General features: G+C 39.4%; 1 protein-coding gene across 6 annotated transcripts in view; it reads right to left on the minus strand.

Moving 5' to 3' along the window:
• The window catches only part of ENPP2 (ectonucleotide pyrophosphatase/phosphodiesterase 2), a 58,627-nt gene that overhangs the window by 20,133 nt on the left and 19,660 nt on the right, over positions 1-18,834 (minus strand). For 4 of the 6 annotated variants that reach the window (XM_035556237.2, XM_050708754.1, XM_050708755.1 and 1 more), the window contains exons 9-13: positions 14,043-14,098; positions 11,804-11,869; positions 11,041-11,113; positions 1,882-1,993; positions 372-497 (exon numbers count right to left, since the gene is read on the minus strand). In XM_035556237.2, coding sequence (XP_035412130.2) covers positions 372-497; positions 1,882-1,993; positions 11,041-11,113; positions 11,804-11,869; positions 14,043-14,098 — 433 coding nt within the window. Of the gene's footprint in view, positions 1-371; positions 498-1,881; positions 1,994-6,268; positions 6,425-11,040; positions 11,114-11,803; positions 11,870-14,042; positions 14,099-18,834 lie in introns of all 6 variants that reach the window. The other 2 variants (XM_050708752.1, XM_050708753.1) reach the window with 1 other exon arrangement.

Here is an 18,834-nt window from a genome sequence, read left to right on the forward strand (position 1 = left end):
GCTCAGAAAAGGTATCAGACACTGTTCTTATATCCAATCCACGTGGTACTAAGCTCCCTCCAGTCCCATTTTTATTGTCAGAGGAGAAGTGCATAAACTTCTAAAGACACGTAGGCTGCTGTCTGAAACTGGCTTCAAGATGTCCACTTCTCCTTACCAAAATAAGTGATTTCTAACCCAGAACATTTCAGCCATCCACTTGACACAGCTCTAACACTGTGGGATGTGTGAACAACAGACGGCCCTCAGTGAGCTTCCCTTTGAATGTCCTGCCAACACACTGCAAATTTACAACCTTCGGAAAACATCATCCCAAGGAAGGGATGGAGTCTAGTTCTCAGGACATAAAAAGTACAATTAAATTAACTTACACTTTAGGTTATTGCTAGACCTAGGGCGAATTCGCCCTAAAGATCCTGGCAGCAAAATGATATCTTCCACGTTGGTCAGATAGTTGCTTAAAAATTCAGTTCTTTCACACGTAGTGTCTTCCATCCCTGCAGAAGGAAAATGCGAATTTAATCCAGCTTGAAAATAAACATGTTTTCCAAAACAGCACAGAAAGAAACACCAAACAGACTGTGTATTCTTTTCTTTTGGGTGACAAATCTTATTCTTGTTCTTTCCAGTCATCTAATTCCAACATCAGACACTGGTAGGAGCAAAACTAGGGGTGCTTTTAGCACTTGCTTACACAAGAGAAATACCAGACTCAACATTGTAGTAACAAGCACCACATACACCATGTGTGCACTGACACATCTCCAAACTAAGCTCATGGAAAAATCAAAGTCTGTTTCTGGTTTAGTGTACTACTTTGGGGTTGTTGATTTTTTTAAACAAAGGATTTTAAGAGAAGTTGCACACAAAAGGTATTGTCTGTTGGTGGTCTGTTCTAAGGCAGACACAGATAAACAATTCTCTCCTACAGTTGTTTGTGGTGGGGAGGAATGTGTTGCCAGTCACAGTCAGTTCTCAGCACAGAAACACCTCCCCTGGAAAGTATTCCTGTCCTTATCCCTCTCCCCCCACAGCCAGAAAGGAGGCATAGTCCCTTTTATTGCTAATTTAGATGTTCTTGTGAGACTTCCATAAACAAAGTCCTAAACAGAACAGTACTCCTTACTCCTTATGATTAGTTTGTGACTTCTAGTAGCATCACTGAAATGTTACGCAAAAGGAGGTTTATCTCAAACATGGTCACAATTTTCCTTAATAAAACATTATCTTTGCTAATATTTACTATTTCTTCTCATTACAAAGCTTCTTCCAATTTCCAAAGAATGAGACCTAACAATAATGTATCTGCTTTTTGGTGACTCTCCATCTGACCCTGACATATCTTTTAGCTGTTTTTCCTCCTTCCTTCATTATTTTGATGACATTTTCCATCCAAGCTGGATACAGCCCCTTACAGATATTACAGTCTTCTCCTAGTAGGATAACTTGTCCCACTAATTGCCATGGAAATATCTTGCTCTAAAGTTCTAATTCTCTCCTCATGAAAAAGAGAACAATGCTACCAAATTCTTTTTTTCTATAAAAACTGGCAAAAAGACTATTCTAGGAACAGTATGGCCTTCCAATACACACAAGGAGAGCTATGCTTGGATGTGATATTAGAAATGTCAGGTTTTTAAAAATTCTAGAGATATAAATACTCAGATCCCTGATATGAAAGAGAATTGTCCTCCAACGACAATTAACAGGAGAGTGGAGTTGTCTGTCAACACTAACTGGCTGTGTTTTGGTACTTAAACTGCTAGAAAAAAAAAAAAGTACAAAAATATCTTAAATGGAACTTTCTTTTAAACCCCTATAATATATACAGCTATATTGCTCAAGCATTTGTATAATGAAACAGAACATTTTTTATTTTACCATGATCACCAACAAATATGACATTAACACATCGATGTAGTTTCAGCTGTTTCAGTCCATCCATTAACTGTCCTACTGTCTTGTCAATCTCTCTCAGGGGATTTACCATCATCTGTACAAATATGCAGAAATGAAAACAAAAAATGTTAATTGTCATTGCAATGCTCCCCCCTTCTACTACAAGTAAAGGTCCTTTGGCAAAACTCTGATGGGACAACATCCAGGTCAAGAGGCAAAGCCTTGGCTGAGCTGTTTCACCTACAGTTATTGTACCATTTCCATTCTTATATCCATACCATGATTGCATCATGAGGAAGTCCTGCTGAGATGCTGTCACAAGACAGCAGAAGATCTTTATGACTGATCTTAGTGCTCCCATGGACATATGTACATTTGGTAAAACAATACAAAATGATTTTTCTAGATATTAGAAGAATATATGTGAGACTGGGGTTCAGTTTGTTTCTTAGAGATAAACAACTCCTTGTAAATGGCTATTTTATGTGAATGGTTTAGTCAGGACATGAACATGAAATGAAGTTTTGGACATGGGATTCATATCCCAAATTACTTAATGAAATTCACTTCAAAAGACATCTGATACTAGGATGACGACATGCAAGTCACTTGAGTAGCACATGGGGCTCTGAGGGAGCAATCTTCAGCTTCAAAGTCAACAGTTTCCAAAATCTCAAATGACAGTTTTGGCACAATTGCCAGCAGGCCTCAGAAGACACAGATATAGTACTGTGATTTCTTCATTTAAGCTTCTTTTACATTAAAACAAGAAAGAAAGAGAGAGAGAAGGGGAGAGAGAAGGGGAGAGAGAAGGGGAGAGAGAAGGGGAGAGAGAAGGGGAGAGAGAAGGGGAGAGAGAAGGGGAGAGAGAAGGGGAGAGAGAAGGGGAGAGAGAAGGGGAGAGAGAAGGGGAGAGAGAAGGGGAGAGAGAAGGGGAGAGAGAAGGGGAGAGAGAAGGGGAGAGAGAAGGGGAGAGAGAAGGGGAGAGAGAAGGGGAGAGAGAAGGGGAGAGAGAAGGGGAGAGAAGGAGAGGGAGGGAAAGGGAGGGAGGGAAAGGGAGAGGGAGGGAGAGGGAGAAAAAAGTAAACACCAAGACACACTCACAGGATTGAGGTTTTAGCTTTAAGAAAATGAGACATTTTTACCATACAGTACAGAGAAGGGAAATGTTTTAACATAAGATTTTAGGCAGCGGACTCAGACTTTGTTCTGATTTTGAGATGAAAACACTTCTCACTGAGTTCCTCCTCACTTGTCTGTTTGATTTAGCTGGTCCAAGTATGAAGAGCAAAATATCCTCCCAGTGAAAAACAGAATGCTAACAGCTTTTGCATCAGAAAAAATAGATTTTGGCAGATTTTTCAGAGAAGAAAAGATATGACCCAGAAAGAGATGGTTCAGAAATTCTCTCTCTGCCTGAATCATTAAGGGATCAATGTCAGATGAATCTGATAGTATATAAGATGAGACAGAAAATGTCATCTCCCACATGGCACTAGAAATACACAGAGAAGCAGCTCATGGGAGATAGAGTCATGGTAGGAACAGGGGGAACAGTTACTATAAAACATAAGATGTTCAAACAAGGGGTACGATTTTGAAGTATTTTAGTTTATGAAAGTCTAAGTAGTTAGTTTTGTTAGAACGATGAAACATTTCAAGTTTAGGGAGAAAAATAAAAGAAAAAATGGCTACAAGAAAATTGCCTCTTTCAGCATTTTCTCACTCTCAACTGAGAAGAAATTCCTGGGGTGCACCAAGAATGACATTGCTAGCCAGTCAAGGGAAGGGACCGTCCCGCTCAACTCTGCACTGGTGTGGCCTCACCTTGAGTGCTGCGTGCAGTCTTGGGTGCCACAGTATAAGAAAGATATTAAACTGTCAGAGAGTGTCCAAAGGAGGGCAAAGATGGTAAATGATCTAGAGGGGAAGATGTATGAGGAGCGGCTGAAGCCACTTGGATTGTTCAGCCTGGAGAAGAGACTGAGGGGAGGCCTCATGGCGGCCTGCAGCTCCCTCACGAGGGGAGCGGAGGGGCAGGCGCTGAGCTCTGCTCTCTGGGGACAGCGACAGGACCCGAGGGAACGGCATGGAGCTGGGACAGGGGAGGGTCAAGCTGGGGGTTAGGGAAAGGTTCTGCACCCAGAAGGTGGTCAGGCACTGGGACAGGCTCCTCAGGGCAGTGGCCATGGCACCGAGCCTGCCGGAGTTCAAGATGCATTTGGACAACCCTCTCAGACACATGGTCTGATTTTTTTTTTTTTTTGGGGTGGTCCTTTGGGGACCCAGTAGTTGGACTATATAATCCTTGCTGGGTCCCTTCCAACTTGGATATTCTATGATTTTTCAGTGACTGGGAACTACATTTTTATGGGACTCTATTTGTGCAACATCAATCATATAAAGAAATATAACTTTTACTCAGAACCAAAGCTAATTTAGGGAAACTGGAAATCCAGGTGGATTTCCCATCAATGTTTACCTTTGTCAGGAGGCTTGCAAAGATTTCAAGGATTGAGGATAATTTTGTTCAGCTACCCCCTTTCCCAATTTCATGTCTAAGTCAGAAGAGACATTTCTGAAACTATAAGAAGCCAATATAATTGAAAAAATTTGTTCTTAAAAGAAACGAGACTTGCACAGAAAAACACAAAAAACCCTCTTCCCACTCTGCCATTTTTACTACCTTGACTGTGTTCAAAGCAGCTCAGAGAATGGCCCTCACCAGTATTTCTTCATCCCATTGCATTCTCTCTTCACTTTTGAAGTTCAATTATCTTTTATTACTCTATACAACATTCAACTTGTTCCTCAACTGATCTTTGCAACCTAAGGCTGGCGGTAGGTGGCATATCCAGGCAAGGATTTTTTGTGTTGATGTGCTGTTCTTATAGCTCATGTTTTTTCTCAGAGGCAACTTCCAGAGAGTTGTTGGTGAACAAACAAAACTCCTGCATACACCTATCCTTACCCAATATGTTGATATCAGGACTCTGGAAAGCTGTAGAAAAGCATTTTACCTTTCAAGATATATGAATATCTAAGATGTTCCTAGAATAAAGAGTTGGTATTATTGTGAAAGTTATGATGGCAGGTATGATGGCAATTATCATGTAAAACTAGGATGCTTTTTTCTAAAATAATACTGATAAATTCAAAGTCAACTTATCAGGAAGATTTCTTTAGGGACAAAAAGTTTGTATGAACTTTTCATTTAGAGAAAAGGAAGAGATGGAGGGAAGGAAGAGAGTTGCTTATGCTCACATCAGCAGGAATGTTACAGGTTATCTATAATACTTTATGCCAGATGGCTATAACTGGGCAAGGTAAATTAATGAGTAATAGAAATATCATCCACAGCAGTTATAAGTTCTCTCTGGTAAATCTGTGCTAAATGTTCTTGAAGCTGTGTGTCCCTGTCTGCCCCTTCACACTTCCAGAATCTGTCTCAAAATAACTATTTTAATTTCAACCATGCAGCAAGTTAAAAAATACCCCACAAAATGGGTATTGAGAAGAGGTATTGTTTTTTAGGATACAGTGGAGTGTGCCAAGGCTTTTGTTTGAAGCCTAAAGGAAGAATATCTAGGTTCTTTAAGTTTTAGAACTATTTAGTTAAAATTCTAAAATTAAAAAAAAAATAAAATACTGAAGTGGTCTCTAACCCCTAACAGTGGGTTACTTAGTGCCAAGGTGGAGAAAGACAGTATACTGAAGAATACCTTTTCCTTTTTTTTTTTTTTTCCTAACAAAGTGATTCCTATTTGACTTTTGTCTTGTTAAAACAGACTTATGTACCACTTCTATTGCAATCTGGCAGTCAGAAATCATGTAATCAAGAATCACTTGCCCTCCAAAGTCACAAACTGCCTTTAAAATATTTATTTCTGAAACAACTTTTACAAGTTCTTTCCCTTTTAGATATTATGAGTCACATTTTCAGGATGTCTCCCCAGTCTGGATGACTAGACAGAGTCTTAAATAATCACCAGGCTCTCAGGTGTTGGGAAGTTACGGAGGCTACCACCTATTGCAGAATTTGTAATAGCTCACAAGGGCTGACAACACTGGTAGTGTCTTCCCAGGGATTTATCTGGCGTTGTCTCCAGCTGATGGCTGGATTTTAAAGAGGTTTTAAGATGACTTTCCCTAAAGCAAACAGTCTGAAACAAGAAAAACATAGCTCCCAGAAGACTTGGTCTGCTTTGGCTGCTCTCCTTTGTGTCCATCAGTACATTTATAGAAGTTTTGTCTGCAAAGTCCCAACCTCAAACATGGAGTGAATTCTTGAGTTGAAAAAAGTAAAGCTAGAGAAGTGCCTAAAAAGTAGCACTTCCATCATAAAATTTTGGAACACATGTAGACTTACTTTCTTCCGACGAGCTTCCGCAGAATATTGATCCACTCTATGTACCTTCCTTCTTCTTTTCTTTGGAGCTGCAACTGGTCTTTCCTGTCTCCTCTTAGGAGGAAGCTTTCTCTTAGGTCTCTTAGGCGTAGTAAGAGGGGAGCCATAACTACTCTCCTGTACTGACAGGGAGAGATGTCTGGACTCAGAAAAAAAGCCTGTCTCGACTCATATCAGATAGTAAAGCTACCTCTGCAAGCTAATCCTGAAGCATAAATAGAGGCCTTTTCATAAATTTGGGCATTAGAACAATTTAGTCTCTGTCTCTCTCTAGGGAGGAATCTACCAAATTGTACTGAAAGCAGAACAGCAGTTACAAGAGCATACAGCATAAAAGCAAATGAAAATGGTGTTTCAGAAAATAGGTGGGGCTTCTGGTCTTGGAAATATATAGTTATGGGTTTTTTTTTTTAATTGATCAACTGTTAATCCATTAATAATATCAAAATTTAAGTAAATTAAATGTAAGTAAAATTAATTGCATAAAATTTAGCAATTGCCTGGGGCAGAGGGCAGGTTGACATGCAACATCTCACTTTGTTGATGGTTCAGGTATGAATACTGCTGCCTGTCCAGACCAAATGTCTTTCTGCAAGGTTTCCCACGCGCACTTTTTGGCTGAATCAGTGACACTAGGCATCAGCAGGTGCCACCATTGTGTGCCAGGCCATGCACCCCACTGAAATCACCAGAGCCCCACTAGCCAGTGTTTGGGGACTGCAGATCTGCAGGACAAAGCTACAAAGATGAGACTCAGTATGGAGCTTGCATCCTTCAAATCAGCTAGGCAGGGCATATTTATTAGTGGCAGAGCATCTGAAAGCTGCACTGCTACCTGCCTTATTAGCAACTTTGTGGGCAACCTGAGAATTTAATTTTCCTAGCACTTTCAGTACAACATCTCACGTGGGTAATTGTTCATAAATGCATAAATAACTGGATAGACTTACAGGAGGGGAAACCCTTTTAAGACATAACTGTAAAAACTTGCTATCCCATTAATCAACTCACTCGCAATTTTAGACTGTACCACTCTCACTGACTTTACATGAGTCACAGGCTTTTGGCACTGCTGAGGATTGCAGGCGAGGCAGTGACAGATGATGCCTACCAGGAGATATTTACTACGGTATGCTGTGTATAATAGAGCACGCTGAGTGGGCTTGAGATGAGTCGGTGATTTATGATGATATTTTACTTCTATGTGTTTAGGCAGCTTCTCACAGTTGTTCAGTTACAGAGCAATGTAAACAGGGAAGGGAAGGAAGGGGATGTTACCATCTGCCATGCTGTTTCATTGCTTCCAAGGCAAGCAGCTGGAAAGGAGATTCTAGTCCAGTCTCATTCGTCTCTCTCCAGAAAGGCATTTTAATAAAGCAGCACCAGAGTTTTCTGTTTTTAAAACGCTTCAAGCTTTGTGCAGTCCTGATGAGAGGAGCGGCAGGAAAAGGAAGGATTCTCGTTTTACTGTCTCTGAATCGGCTCAGACAGAGCTTCACAATGCCAGAAACACGCGAGCGCAGGAAACCCAGGTCTGAACACTGAAAATGTCCGTCTCAAGACAGCATGTTAGAGGAGCAGCAGGAACGGCTTAGCAATGCCAGATTTCAATCTGTTTTAGAGCTCTTACGGTAGTATATTTCTAGAGTGTTTTATTTTCAAAAAAAAAGTTAGCTAGGAGGAAAAAAAAAAAAAGCCAAGTTCTTATTAACCAGCCAAATCTTAGTTTTGCTTGAAAAGAGTCAGAACAGAGTTATGGAGGAGGGAAACAAATCCCTCCCCGCTTACAGAGGGGAACTGTAACATCACAAGGGTAACTAGCCAGCCAAAGCTCTGCTTCTTGACCCGGATGGACCAACCTAACAGAGTTCAACTGCAAAAGCACAGAAGGAAAGAAAAAAAAAAATTGCAGAAGTAAATCAAGAGCAAGCATATATTTGATAACTCCCATAACTACTCCTGGAAATACAGTAGACTGTATTTCCCACTATTGTACTTCTTAAGAAGTTCATTCATGTCCCACAACAAATAAATAAATAAATAAAATAACACCACCCTAACTAGACAACCAATTCCATTTACAATGAAATTCATAATGTTAGAGGACATGCAAAAGTAGCATAGTGGACACTGGCCATAGTCTGTATTCCATTTATATCGAGAATGCTGGCAATTTGCCCATAAAGCTTATGGCAATTCCCTTTAATCCTAACTTTTAACTCTGTACATAGGCTGTTGTGCACATTCTGTGAAGCTTTAAGTGCCATCAGCTGGAGTCTGGAAGCTGAAGAATTTCAGCCGTGGATGCCATTAGACCTTTAAGATTATACATTTCAAATACATTTAGAATATTATTGGTATGAGAAGCTCTAGTAAACACCCGCTTTACTCTAATGGACATTTGTAGGATTTGGAGGATTTCAAGGTGTGAAACTACTCCTCAATCTACTAAATGTAGCAAGAAATGATAATCATGAAATATTCACTCTTCAAAACAAAAGTAAAAAACCTTAAATATAGCAGATAATTGTTACAAGCTTCTTTTCAAACATTATTGTTTGACCGATCTTTTTTTCTTTGCATGAAGAAAAATGAAGTGGTCAGGACTACTCCAACTGTCTAACTGCTGCCAGCTGTATAAAAAAAATCATGGGGAGGTCATGCTCTCAGTATCCCTTTGAGGACTCCTTCCTATCTGATTTATGTAAATTCCGTAGCTCCTAAAAATTGAAAACAAAGTGTCAAGAGAAACAATATAAAATACTTCCTAGTTTCTCTACCCTGAAACCAGGCCCTTCACAAATCTCAGCATCTGTACACTTACACAGCTGTATCCATTTACTTAAATTTCCACTCACAAAATTATGGCAACTGTTTGAACTGCAAGCCCATACATGCTCATATGCTAAATAGTCTGTTCTCAATTTGCTAAAAATCAGTTTCATGCTCCTTATGTTTAACGCAAATGACATAAATCAATTTATTTGTAAAACTTTCACAAGCTATTAATTCACACTTATTAAGAACCTAAGCTGTGCCTTGAATTGGATGTTAGCCTTCAGATAATGATCCAGAAGAACCCCCAAACAATAAAACCTTTGTGGGTTTTTGCTTTTATAACAATTTTTTCTGAAACTAGATTACTCAGCATCAAGCGCTAACCTAGTTTGTTAAAGGCTAGAACTTAAAAAACAAATTCAATGTCATCTTCTTCATATTCTCCTTTAAGTCCATGAGAAGAGCCCCACAACTCTGTTCAGAAGAAGTGGTTGTCTACAGACAAATAAAATTGCAGTTTTCAGTCATAAGTCACATATACTTGTAATACTTCAAAAAGAGGAACTATAAAGCATCATTGAGTGATGTATCCTGGAACTGCATCCGACCAGACAGCTCCCATTGCCTATATCTTGCTTGACCCATTCACACATCTTTCCTGCTCTGAGCCAAATGATGACATGAAAACATATCAATGCCTGTCAACTTAGCAGGAGTGTTGGTAGATTCTAACCACCAGATATCCAGAAAAGGGATTTCTTCTTCCTGCCCAGTACGCTGTTTCAATGCTGGTTTGGAATATTTCCTCACACCCACTGCTCTGGGACCATGGCTCAAAACGCTCCAGCAGGGGTGCTATCCACAGCAAATCCATAATCACTGTAAACTTGTTTAAGCAGCCCACATAACTCAAGCATATTAAAAAGGCTTAAATGCTGCTTCTCTTTACTCTCTTCTCCAGTAGAGGAAGCTATCAGATGCACAGCAAAGAAGTAAGAAACTGCTGGGTACGTGGTTGCTCAGGTATTGCCTTCCAAAGAGTAGGTAACTGATACATTCCTCAGTTTTCAAAGGTTTGCAAACATTTGTTTACTCTTTAAAAAACACGTATGAAATCTCCTGAAGCCTTGTGATTATGATCTACAGGAATATGTTTTCACTGAGACTAGGGTTGCTCTGCCAGATGGTCAGCCCCCAACCACCTGAAGCAATAAGATATTTGGGTGCAGAACTTACTTTCCCTCCCCACAAATCCCAGACAACTGCATAGTCTGAGTTCTTGTAGCCTGGACCATGTTGGCAGGGACGCAGTACTCATTAGTCCTAGTCGGCTACCCAAAGCCCAAACAAGGGGTTAAACTACTGTAGTGTTTTACGCATCATTTTTCATTAAAATACCTTATGGTGCTTCAAAACTTTTTCCAAACTCAACAGTCCAGCCCTGAGGGAAGGTTTTGGCGAAACTTTCTGAACCCCTTCAGGGTCTATATGAAACTGGAAATAGCAGCTTTTTACAGCTCATGACAGACTGGAATTATTACTTTGGCTACTGCAAGCTGTCAGCTTTCAAGAAACTTCTCTCTTCTCTGCATTTTTCCTCAATATTTTCTGCATTATAGTTCTATTACTTTTAAGAAGGATAAATTGTAGGAGGCACGTTAAATTCTGCTGTTGAACCCAATTATATGCTCATCTTTGCCACAGAGATCTTTCCATGTGCATTTTCATATCACGCAGAGACACAGACTACCGAAAGACATGTGCCGTTCCTTCTCAGAACTGAATCTCACAGGATAAGTCCTTAAACAATAACTTTGCTTTCTCTGGCAGAGGGGATGCATACTACAGAAATGAGTGAAAAAACTTGCTAAAAATATTACTCCTGAGCAGCAGCAATTATTCCAAAAATGCGTTCAAGACGTGTGCTTTTTCTACAGAAGAAAATCTGTACTAACCTCTGAGTTGAAAGGACCATATCTGTGGCCAGCAGCATCTGGTTGCTCAGAGTAGAAAGCATAAACATAAGGCCTGAAAGAAAGAAAGGCCTTGTTCAGGACAGCTTTCCTTCAACAACAAAAAGCCCCAGACCTGCCAGGTCAAGTCAAATCAAGCTGACCTTGCAAGGAGAGTTGGCTTTATGGAAAAAGAACTGTTTCTCAGTCATATGTTTCCATGGTATGATTAAGCAATTAGTTGTTCTACAACTTTATTAAATCCCAGAACACATGCAGGGAGGCACCCGGGGTACCATCCGAGGACACACACTCTTTCTTAGTGTTGTAAGAGGGATCGCAACAGCAGCTCGCCTGAGCTTTGCAGCCAGCAGCGTGTGCAAACTTGCATATGAAAAAATGGTCATAATTAAAATCTTAAAGTTTTCCCAGTCCTCAGGGTCCAGTACTGCAACTGCCATCGCCTATAATAAGGTTGTTAAACCATATTAGACTCAGTAGGATAAAATCAATCCAAGTTAATCCATGTAACTAAATGCTTCAAGATCGCAAAGAAATTCATATCATACGTTTATTGAGAAGAATCAAAACACTGATGGTTAAAAACTGGGATCAAAACAATAAAAACAAACAAAAAGCAACAGCAACAACAAGAAACAAACCTTTTAACTCAATGATAGTGTAACAAAGCTAAATTTCCCATTGCTCTTCCAGCTACTTTTAGAAGAGCACAAGCTAGCTGTTATCCAACAACAGGTTGAATTACCTTTCATTATCCGGAAGGGTCAGCCACTGCAGTATTGTTAATATTCTGCGCTCGTGGGGGATGACGCTAGACCACAAAATGTAAATATATGCCTTGTTATCATAGAATACAAAAAAGCATCAAAACAGCCTTGCTAAGAACTGGTTCTAACATGATTAAAATCAATCATAACAATGTCATTTCCTTTTAGTATGTTGTATCTTCTTTCTTCTTGTTTGGTACTGATTCTTATTTTGCAAACAATCACTTCAGGCCTCCTGGATGTCCACATACTCCAAAAGAAAGGAGGATTGAAAGTTCATAACTGAAGCCAGAACCCAAGGCAGAAAATCTAAGCACTCTAAATAACAGTGAATACACACCATTATGGTAGCTTTAACCCAGATGAACTGCTTTTATGCACAATGGTGCAGCCATTGGATAGCTGGCATGAGTAAAAACCAAGAAATTGCTCACATCAGTACAAGACTAAATGCTAGTCTTGAAGACATTGGAAAAGTTCCCATTGACTTAATAATAACCAAATTTAGGATTAAGATGGTGCAAATCAAACCAGAGCCATCTGAAATATCAGGCAATCAGCATGGTGACTCACACAACTTTTACAACTTCTCACTCTGCAGAACAGATTCATCCCATTTCACTGTTTGTATCCCGAGACTTTTAACTTGGCTGCTAAGGCCAAATTCATGCTATGAGAATGACTAAACTTATAAACAGCTGTTACATTTCAAAATACCTCATCTTAAGAAAGCTCTGCAAATCAGTGACCATGCAATTATTATAATACGATAGCATTTGTTGGTCCAGATTCTTTTAGATCAGTTGCGCAATCCCAAGACAGGAATCATTTACGACCATCTTAGATTCGCCATATTGAATCAAATTCATCATTTACTAGTTAGTATGTTTTACAGAGAAATACAGATGCCAACAGCCGTATTGAAACAAATTACTTTCTAATGCCTTATACAGCAACAGTGGCTATCAGTCTCCAGCGACACAGAAAAATTTCAGTTGTAAAACAGCTATGCAAACTAGGCAATATCATAAGGCAGAATAATAATGTTAGGTATTGCCCAGTTTTGAAACTGTTGAACAAATTGAACTGTTGAACAAATTGAAAAAAAAATCCATTATTTCAATTAATTCATTTGAGACTAAGATGTTTTTAAACACTTCTATTTTCCTTAAAATGTTTATCTGAAAATTTTCCCTCAAAACATTCCATGTCCCAAATTAACTAATATAGTTTTAAGAAGGATATATTTCATTCATACATAAAGTGGCTGAATCACTCTCTAATTATTGACATACATATGACACAACCTTTGTTACCTTCCCTAACGTTTTATATCCCCAAGCTTGCATCAGCCCAGGTGTCTATGATGATTCTGTAGTTATAAGTGCTTAGGAATTGCAAGAATTTCTGCGTTTTGTAGAGCACCAGACTAAAGCTCTGTCAGGTAACTGTCTTGCAAGCCTAACCCTAAGCATTGTACATGGTAAATTTTATTATTCCCTCCATATGTTATATGATATTTAGAGTAGCAAAAAGCATTACATATAATGGAATTAAAAATAATAATAAACCCCATCAGTACTTGTAATCTTGACAGTTTGCTCATTTTCTTCACTTCTGAAATTCTGTCACTAAAATAAAATACAAAGATTGATCCACCCGAATTCCTCAGAACTGATAAAAACGTTCATTTTTAGTTAGGAAGATATGTCTTAGTTGGGACAAGGGAAACTAATTCAGAACCATCAAACAGCAGAATAAATAGCAAAGATCCTCAAGACTGTCTCTTAAGAAATGGGAACTGGATATCTTATTCAAAGGCCAGGCTGGATTGTAAAATGAGTGAGTCAATTAGGCTGTTAATGTCAAATGACATGAGGACAATTTGTCTCCCACAAATACTCAGAAGTCTAAAAGACTGTGCCAGCAATACTAAAAGGCAAAATAACCCACAGTCAAATGAAGGAAAGAAATTTCTGACAGTCACACTTTTGTTCAAACAACTGCTAAAAATCAGTGTATAAACTTAAAGTAGCAAACCATAGCATTAGCTTTAGTTATCAGAAACATTGCACGAATGAAACAAGGGAGGCTTACAGGTACGGTCTCCAACTGGGCTACCAAATGCTTAGCGGAAGGAAAACAATTAATAAACATTTGCATTGAATTAATTCCGATTTATTAGTTACAAATCTCCAGAAAATAGAGGGCACTTACACAGACCAGAAGAATGTGCCAGCTTTTACCCCTTGCTTGGCTGCAGTAATCCAAATCTAATGAGGAAAATATAAGAGGATTAGAATATGTTCAGATCTTTAATGACTCTCTGAAATCAAAATAAAATGTTTTCAAGTCACATTCTTCTACCCTGAGCCCAGAAATAAAAATTGCAGGCTCCAGCCTCCATCCCTAATTCAAACGCATGGAGTGACAAACCTATGCAGATTCTGTAGCGGTGGATCAGCTGCTGCATTGTAGACAGTTTCACCCCTAAATCTTTGATACTTTTAATGCAGAGAATGAAGATACATAGACAGAAATTTCTTAGGCACCCCACCCCATCTCATTTTCATGAAGCGGACCACATCTCACCTGAGCCCTTCAGTGTTTAAGTTTTGGAGGATTCTGTTAGGAAAGAACTCAGCTCAACACTCATCAGGGTCTATATAAAGATCGTCTATATAAAGATCCCTCTTTCCCTATGCACCTTCCTTGACAGGAGTTTAAGAACTATTTGAGCTCACATAATGTGGAAATGACAGAAACAATCTCCATGAGCTTTTCAATTTTATTTTATTTTTTAATCCATTTATTTTTATGGCTATGAAACAGTTTGTAGCAGCAAGTTCTACAGTGTAATCACACCCAGTGAGTATATTTTTCTTTTGTTTGGTTTAAACCTGCCAATCTCACAGGCGTTACAGTACTATTCCCATTTCTTAATTCTTTCTCTTCCCTCTTCTATAAAACATTCATCATTTTCATCTAAACCTCACCTATAATCCCCCTCTATTATTTTTCAAGCAAGAATAGCATTCATTTGTTTGATCTTTCTTTAATGAAAGCCACACCATACCTCTGGTTATCCTCATCACCCTCTCATTTTTTTATTTTTTTTTTCTTCTTTCTTTTGTCCTAAGTATACCTATACAAGGCAAGGGAATGAGAATGTCTAATTATGGACCTTCCTGACATTTCATTTGTAGCCTGCCAGGACCAAATTTCTTTTGCAAGGAAATAAACAAATTATTTTAAAACCTATTTCAAAAGTGACAAAGACAGGCCAACATTACACATACAACTAGAAAATTGTTTTCTCATGTTTTTTATTTACACATACTACAATTTATACATTTCATGACCATTTAAGCCAAAGCATAGTTCCCTTCCTTGACAATTGCAAAATCTTTCATTTATTTTAAATCAACTCTTCAAAAGTACATTCAAGGGCACTCTACCTTGCTCAAACAGGCACTTATAAACTGTCATCTGGGCATGCATTATCCAAATGTCATGCCTAAATTATTCATGCATTAGTCTTAACTGAAATAAATTTGTGGAGTCTAATGAAAGATCATTTCTGCACTGAGTCTATAGTTAATTGCAACTAAATATGGATATTGTTATGCTCATAATTAAAGGAAACTTGATCATCTGTTCCTTTCCAGTGCCATGCGTACATCTGTTAACTTATCTTTGCATCTTTTATTCTTCCAAATCTTACTGGACTCAATCCAGTTAATTTAAAACCACAGCTACAGAAGAGTGTGTTTTCATTACATTCTAACTTTCTGGTAACCTATCCTCTTTTTCAGGGAAGAATACGTCCATGGTAACTCTATAGAAATGGTTGTTTAATAAATAAATGCAGCAATAACCAGAGCAGAATGACCATGGGTTTGAAATTATGTTGGAATCTGGTTTTGAATTGTTGAACAACAGGAAGATTGTTTTCAAATGCTGACAGACCAGCACTGACAGGATGGGACATAAAAATGCAGGTGAATGTGAAGAGACACAAGGAAGGGTGCCTTCAAGCTGGAAGCCATGTGTTGTAGTCAGAGGTGTGACGGTAATGCAAGGATACATCCACAAGCTCGTTTGTGTCATCTACATCAGCAAAGAGTATATAACCTCAGCCCAAACCCAATGTCTAACTAAGACAGGAGCTACTCCATATTCATTAGCGGTTCTTGGGCTTTCCACGTGAAAAAGAGCCAACGTTTAAAGCAAATACGTTTTCCATTGCACTGTAGATTTATTCCTAGAGGAGAACCCTGCCATGGCAGAGAAGAGAGGTCAAATATAAATTTAGTAGGAGTGTCAGCTCCGCTGCTGTTATGCTCTTTGGTCTTGCTGTACTTGGAAAACCATTGTCCCTCCAGAGCTGCAGTGGATTTATTTTTCTTTGAAAGTGTTTGTGTTCTGCAAAGTTTAAATAATTTTGCAGATATCTTTGGGAAGGTACCAACAAACTAAGTCCAGGGAATTCAGCATTTGGATTTACCATCTGTTAACTCTAGTTTGGCTTTCTAGTGCTTTGGACTGCAAAGGTCCAGGTGGTCCTGTCTGCCTCTTGTTGACTAAATGAGACCTGCCAGGTCCCACCCTCAGCAGCTGAAGCTGTCCCGTGCTGCTCCTGACTGTTAGCATGCTAAAATCAACCACAACGCTGTCTGTTTTAGACAGTGATTTTAAACATGTGCCATAAGACACCCTTTCTCTGGCCAAGTGAGTAGAACAGTAGTAATCTTGACAGATGAATAATTAGGTCCAGTGTACATTGCCAAGATGCCCTGCTTGCCTGCAAGAAGTCAGTAACTATTTTTTATTCCAGTGGAGCATACAGCATGCTTCATGTGTCCCACATGAAAACAGCATGAACACTATCTAGACCAGGGAGCAATGCAAGCAGTCATCCACTGCCCGCTTGCACACAGGGGCCGGAGACACACAGGGCTTTACCAAAGGACTCTTGCAAGACTCTCTGATTCTAGGAAGTTTCTGCAAAGCTCTTACCAAAGAAGTACAGAGAAGCAAAGACTTCTCTTAACTCTCATCCAAGTTCGGGACAGCAGGAGAGAGAAGCCTGTAGAGTGAATACTGCTATGTTTTAAACCAGCTTTCAAAAGGGCAGAAAAAGTGGTAATACTGCCACAGTCCTTGAAGAGCTTCTCCTGTATCAGGCTGCAGGGTCTGACGATGTCTCCCAAGTGATCTGAGCAGAGATCACCCCTAGTTGTGCACTCCTACATGAGCAGTAAGTGGAGAACAGCACTGTCCCTTCCAAAGGCACCAAGACAGGCTTAGACAGGGAAAAACTGCACCCTCCCTGCTCCCAAGTATTTCACCTCGGGAATGCAACAATTTACATTGGCATTAACTATTTGGATGAGGAAAGGTGTCTGCTGCACTTAAAATAAGCTCAACAGCTAAGACAGTGATCCGTTAAAGTCCAAGACCAACAAGTCAAATAAGTCCGTATCTGATGCAACATCTGAGAAGTGAGTCTGAATTGACTCCATCGTGACTTTGCCAGAGCCTGGTTCAACCCAAGGATGCAATGCGTACTACTGGACACTTCCTCCTATTTTTTAACAAGAAAAAAAATAAATAAAAGCTTTTGGTTTATTTAAAAGGGAAGTAATAAAACTCAGTATGATTCAACATCACACCTAAAGCCACTACACCATAACAAAATATTTGCCGAGACATCTCATAGCAATTAGAGAAGCAGCAGCAGTCATCCAGGTAGAAGAGTTTCCATCCACATTATCCAAGCTTTAAAGCAAAGTTTTATTGCGTTTTAGAGCTGCGACAGTTATCACTGGTGAACATAGTGATAGCAGTCCCTACCTCTATACCAGAAGTGCCCGTCGTAGCCAGCCCCTTTACTAGTTAACTAAAATTAAACAGACTGTCAGCTGGAGCAGCTGATGGGAGCACACAAGTTTGCTTCTTACCCTCAGCTATAGGATATTAACTCCAGCAGAAAAGCAGGGCAAACCTTATTGCTTTCTACAACTACCTGAAAGGAAGGTGTAGGGAGCTGGGGGTCAGCCTCTTCTCACAGGTAACTAGTGATAGGACTAGAGGGAATGGCGTCAAGTTGTACCAGGGGAGGTTCAGGTTGGAAATGAGGAGACATTTCTTCTCAGAAAGAGCAGTCAGGCATTGGGACAGGTTGCCCAGGGAGGTGGTAGAGTCACCGTCCCTGGGGATGTTCAAGGAAAGGTTGGACGTGGTGCTTAGGGACATGGTTTAGTGGGTGACATTGGTGGTAGGGGGATGGTTGGACCAGATGATCTTGGAGGTCTTTTCCAACCTTAATGATTCTAAACCATTAGCAATGAACCTCATCACCAAAGAACATCTCTGTGTCATTAAATTAAATTCACTGACTTTCAAGGCAGAGTGCAAGTTGTGCTCCTCCCAGGCTAATATGAAGCCTATGCTGTCAATCTATGTAGGACAGAAAAGAAAAATTTAGCTGATGCCCTCTCAACCTTTTCCATCCAGAACAATCAAAATTAAGAATGGAATAGCAATTACTGTTTCATTTCCTCTCTGTTGGTTAGAGCCACAGTCCTAAAGTTAATTAATCCTAGATGTTCCAGTACTGAGCATGTAAATGCAATGCATTATATATGCTCTGTGGCTGGTCACATCTGTTCAGGTCACTTATCATAAAGTTTGCCATGTTAAGCATTGCAAGGTCAGTACCATGTGAGCTTTTGTAATTTATTTGCCATATGTAAATACTTTGGTTTTAACTGTTAATATGTTAGAATTTTATAGTTAGCAGTTTAACTACATCTGATGCACACCCCAGGTTTTCATATGGGATATGACCTTATAGCATTGCAAGCTGTACAAAGACCATGTTTCTGAATTAAATTGTTCAAGCAGAGAAGAGGGCAATAAAAAAAATATATTAACCAGTCTGTTTTCATATTGTGTCAAGGAGTTAGAGGATACCTAACTTTTTCAACACAGAAAGACCTCTCAA

This window comes from Cygnus atratus, chromosome 2 (assembly GCF_013377495.2).
Source record: "Cygnus atratus isolate AKBS03 ecotype Queensland, Australia chromosome 2, CAtr_DNAZoo_HiC_assembly, whole genome shotgun sequence".
Classification (NCBI taxonomy): Eukaryota; Metazoa; Chordata; class Aves; order Anseriformes; family Anatidae; genus Cygnus; species Cygnus atratus.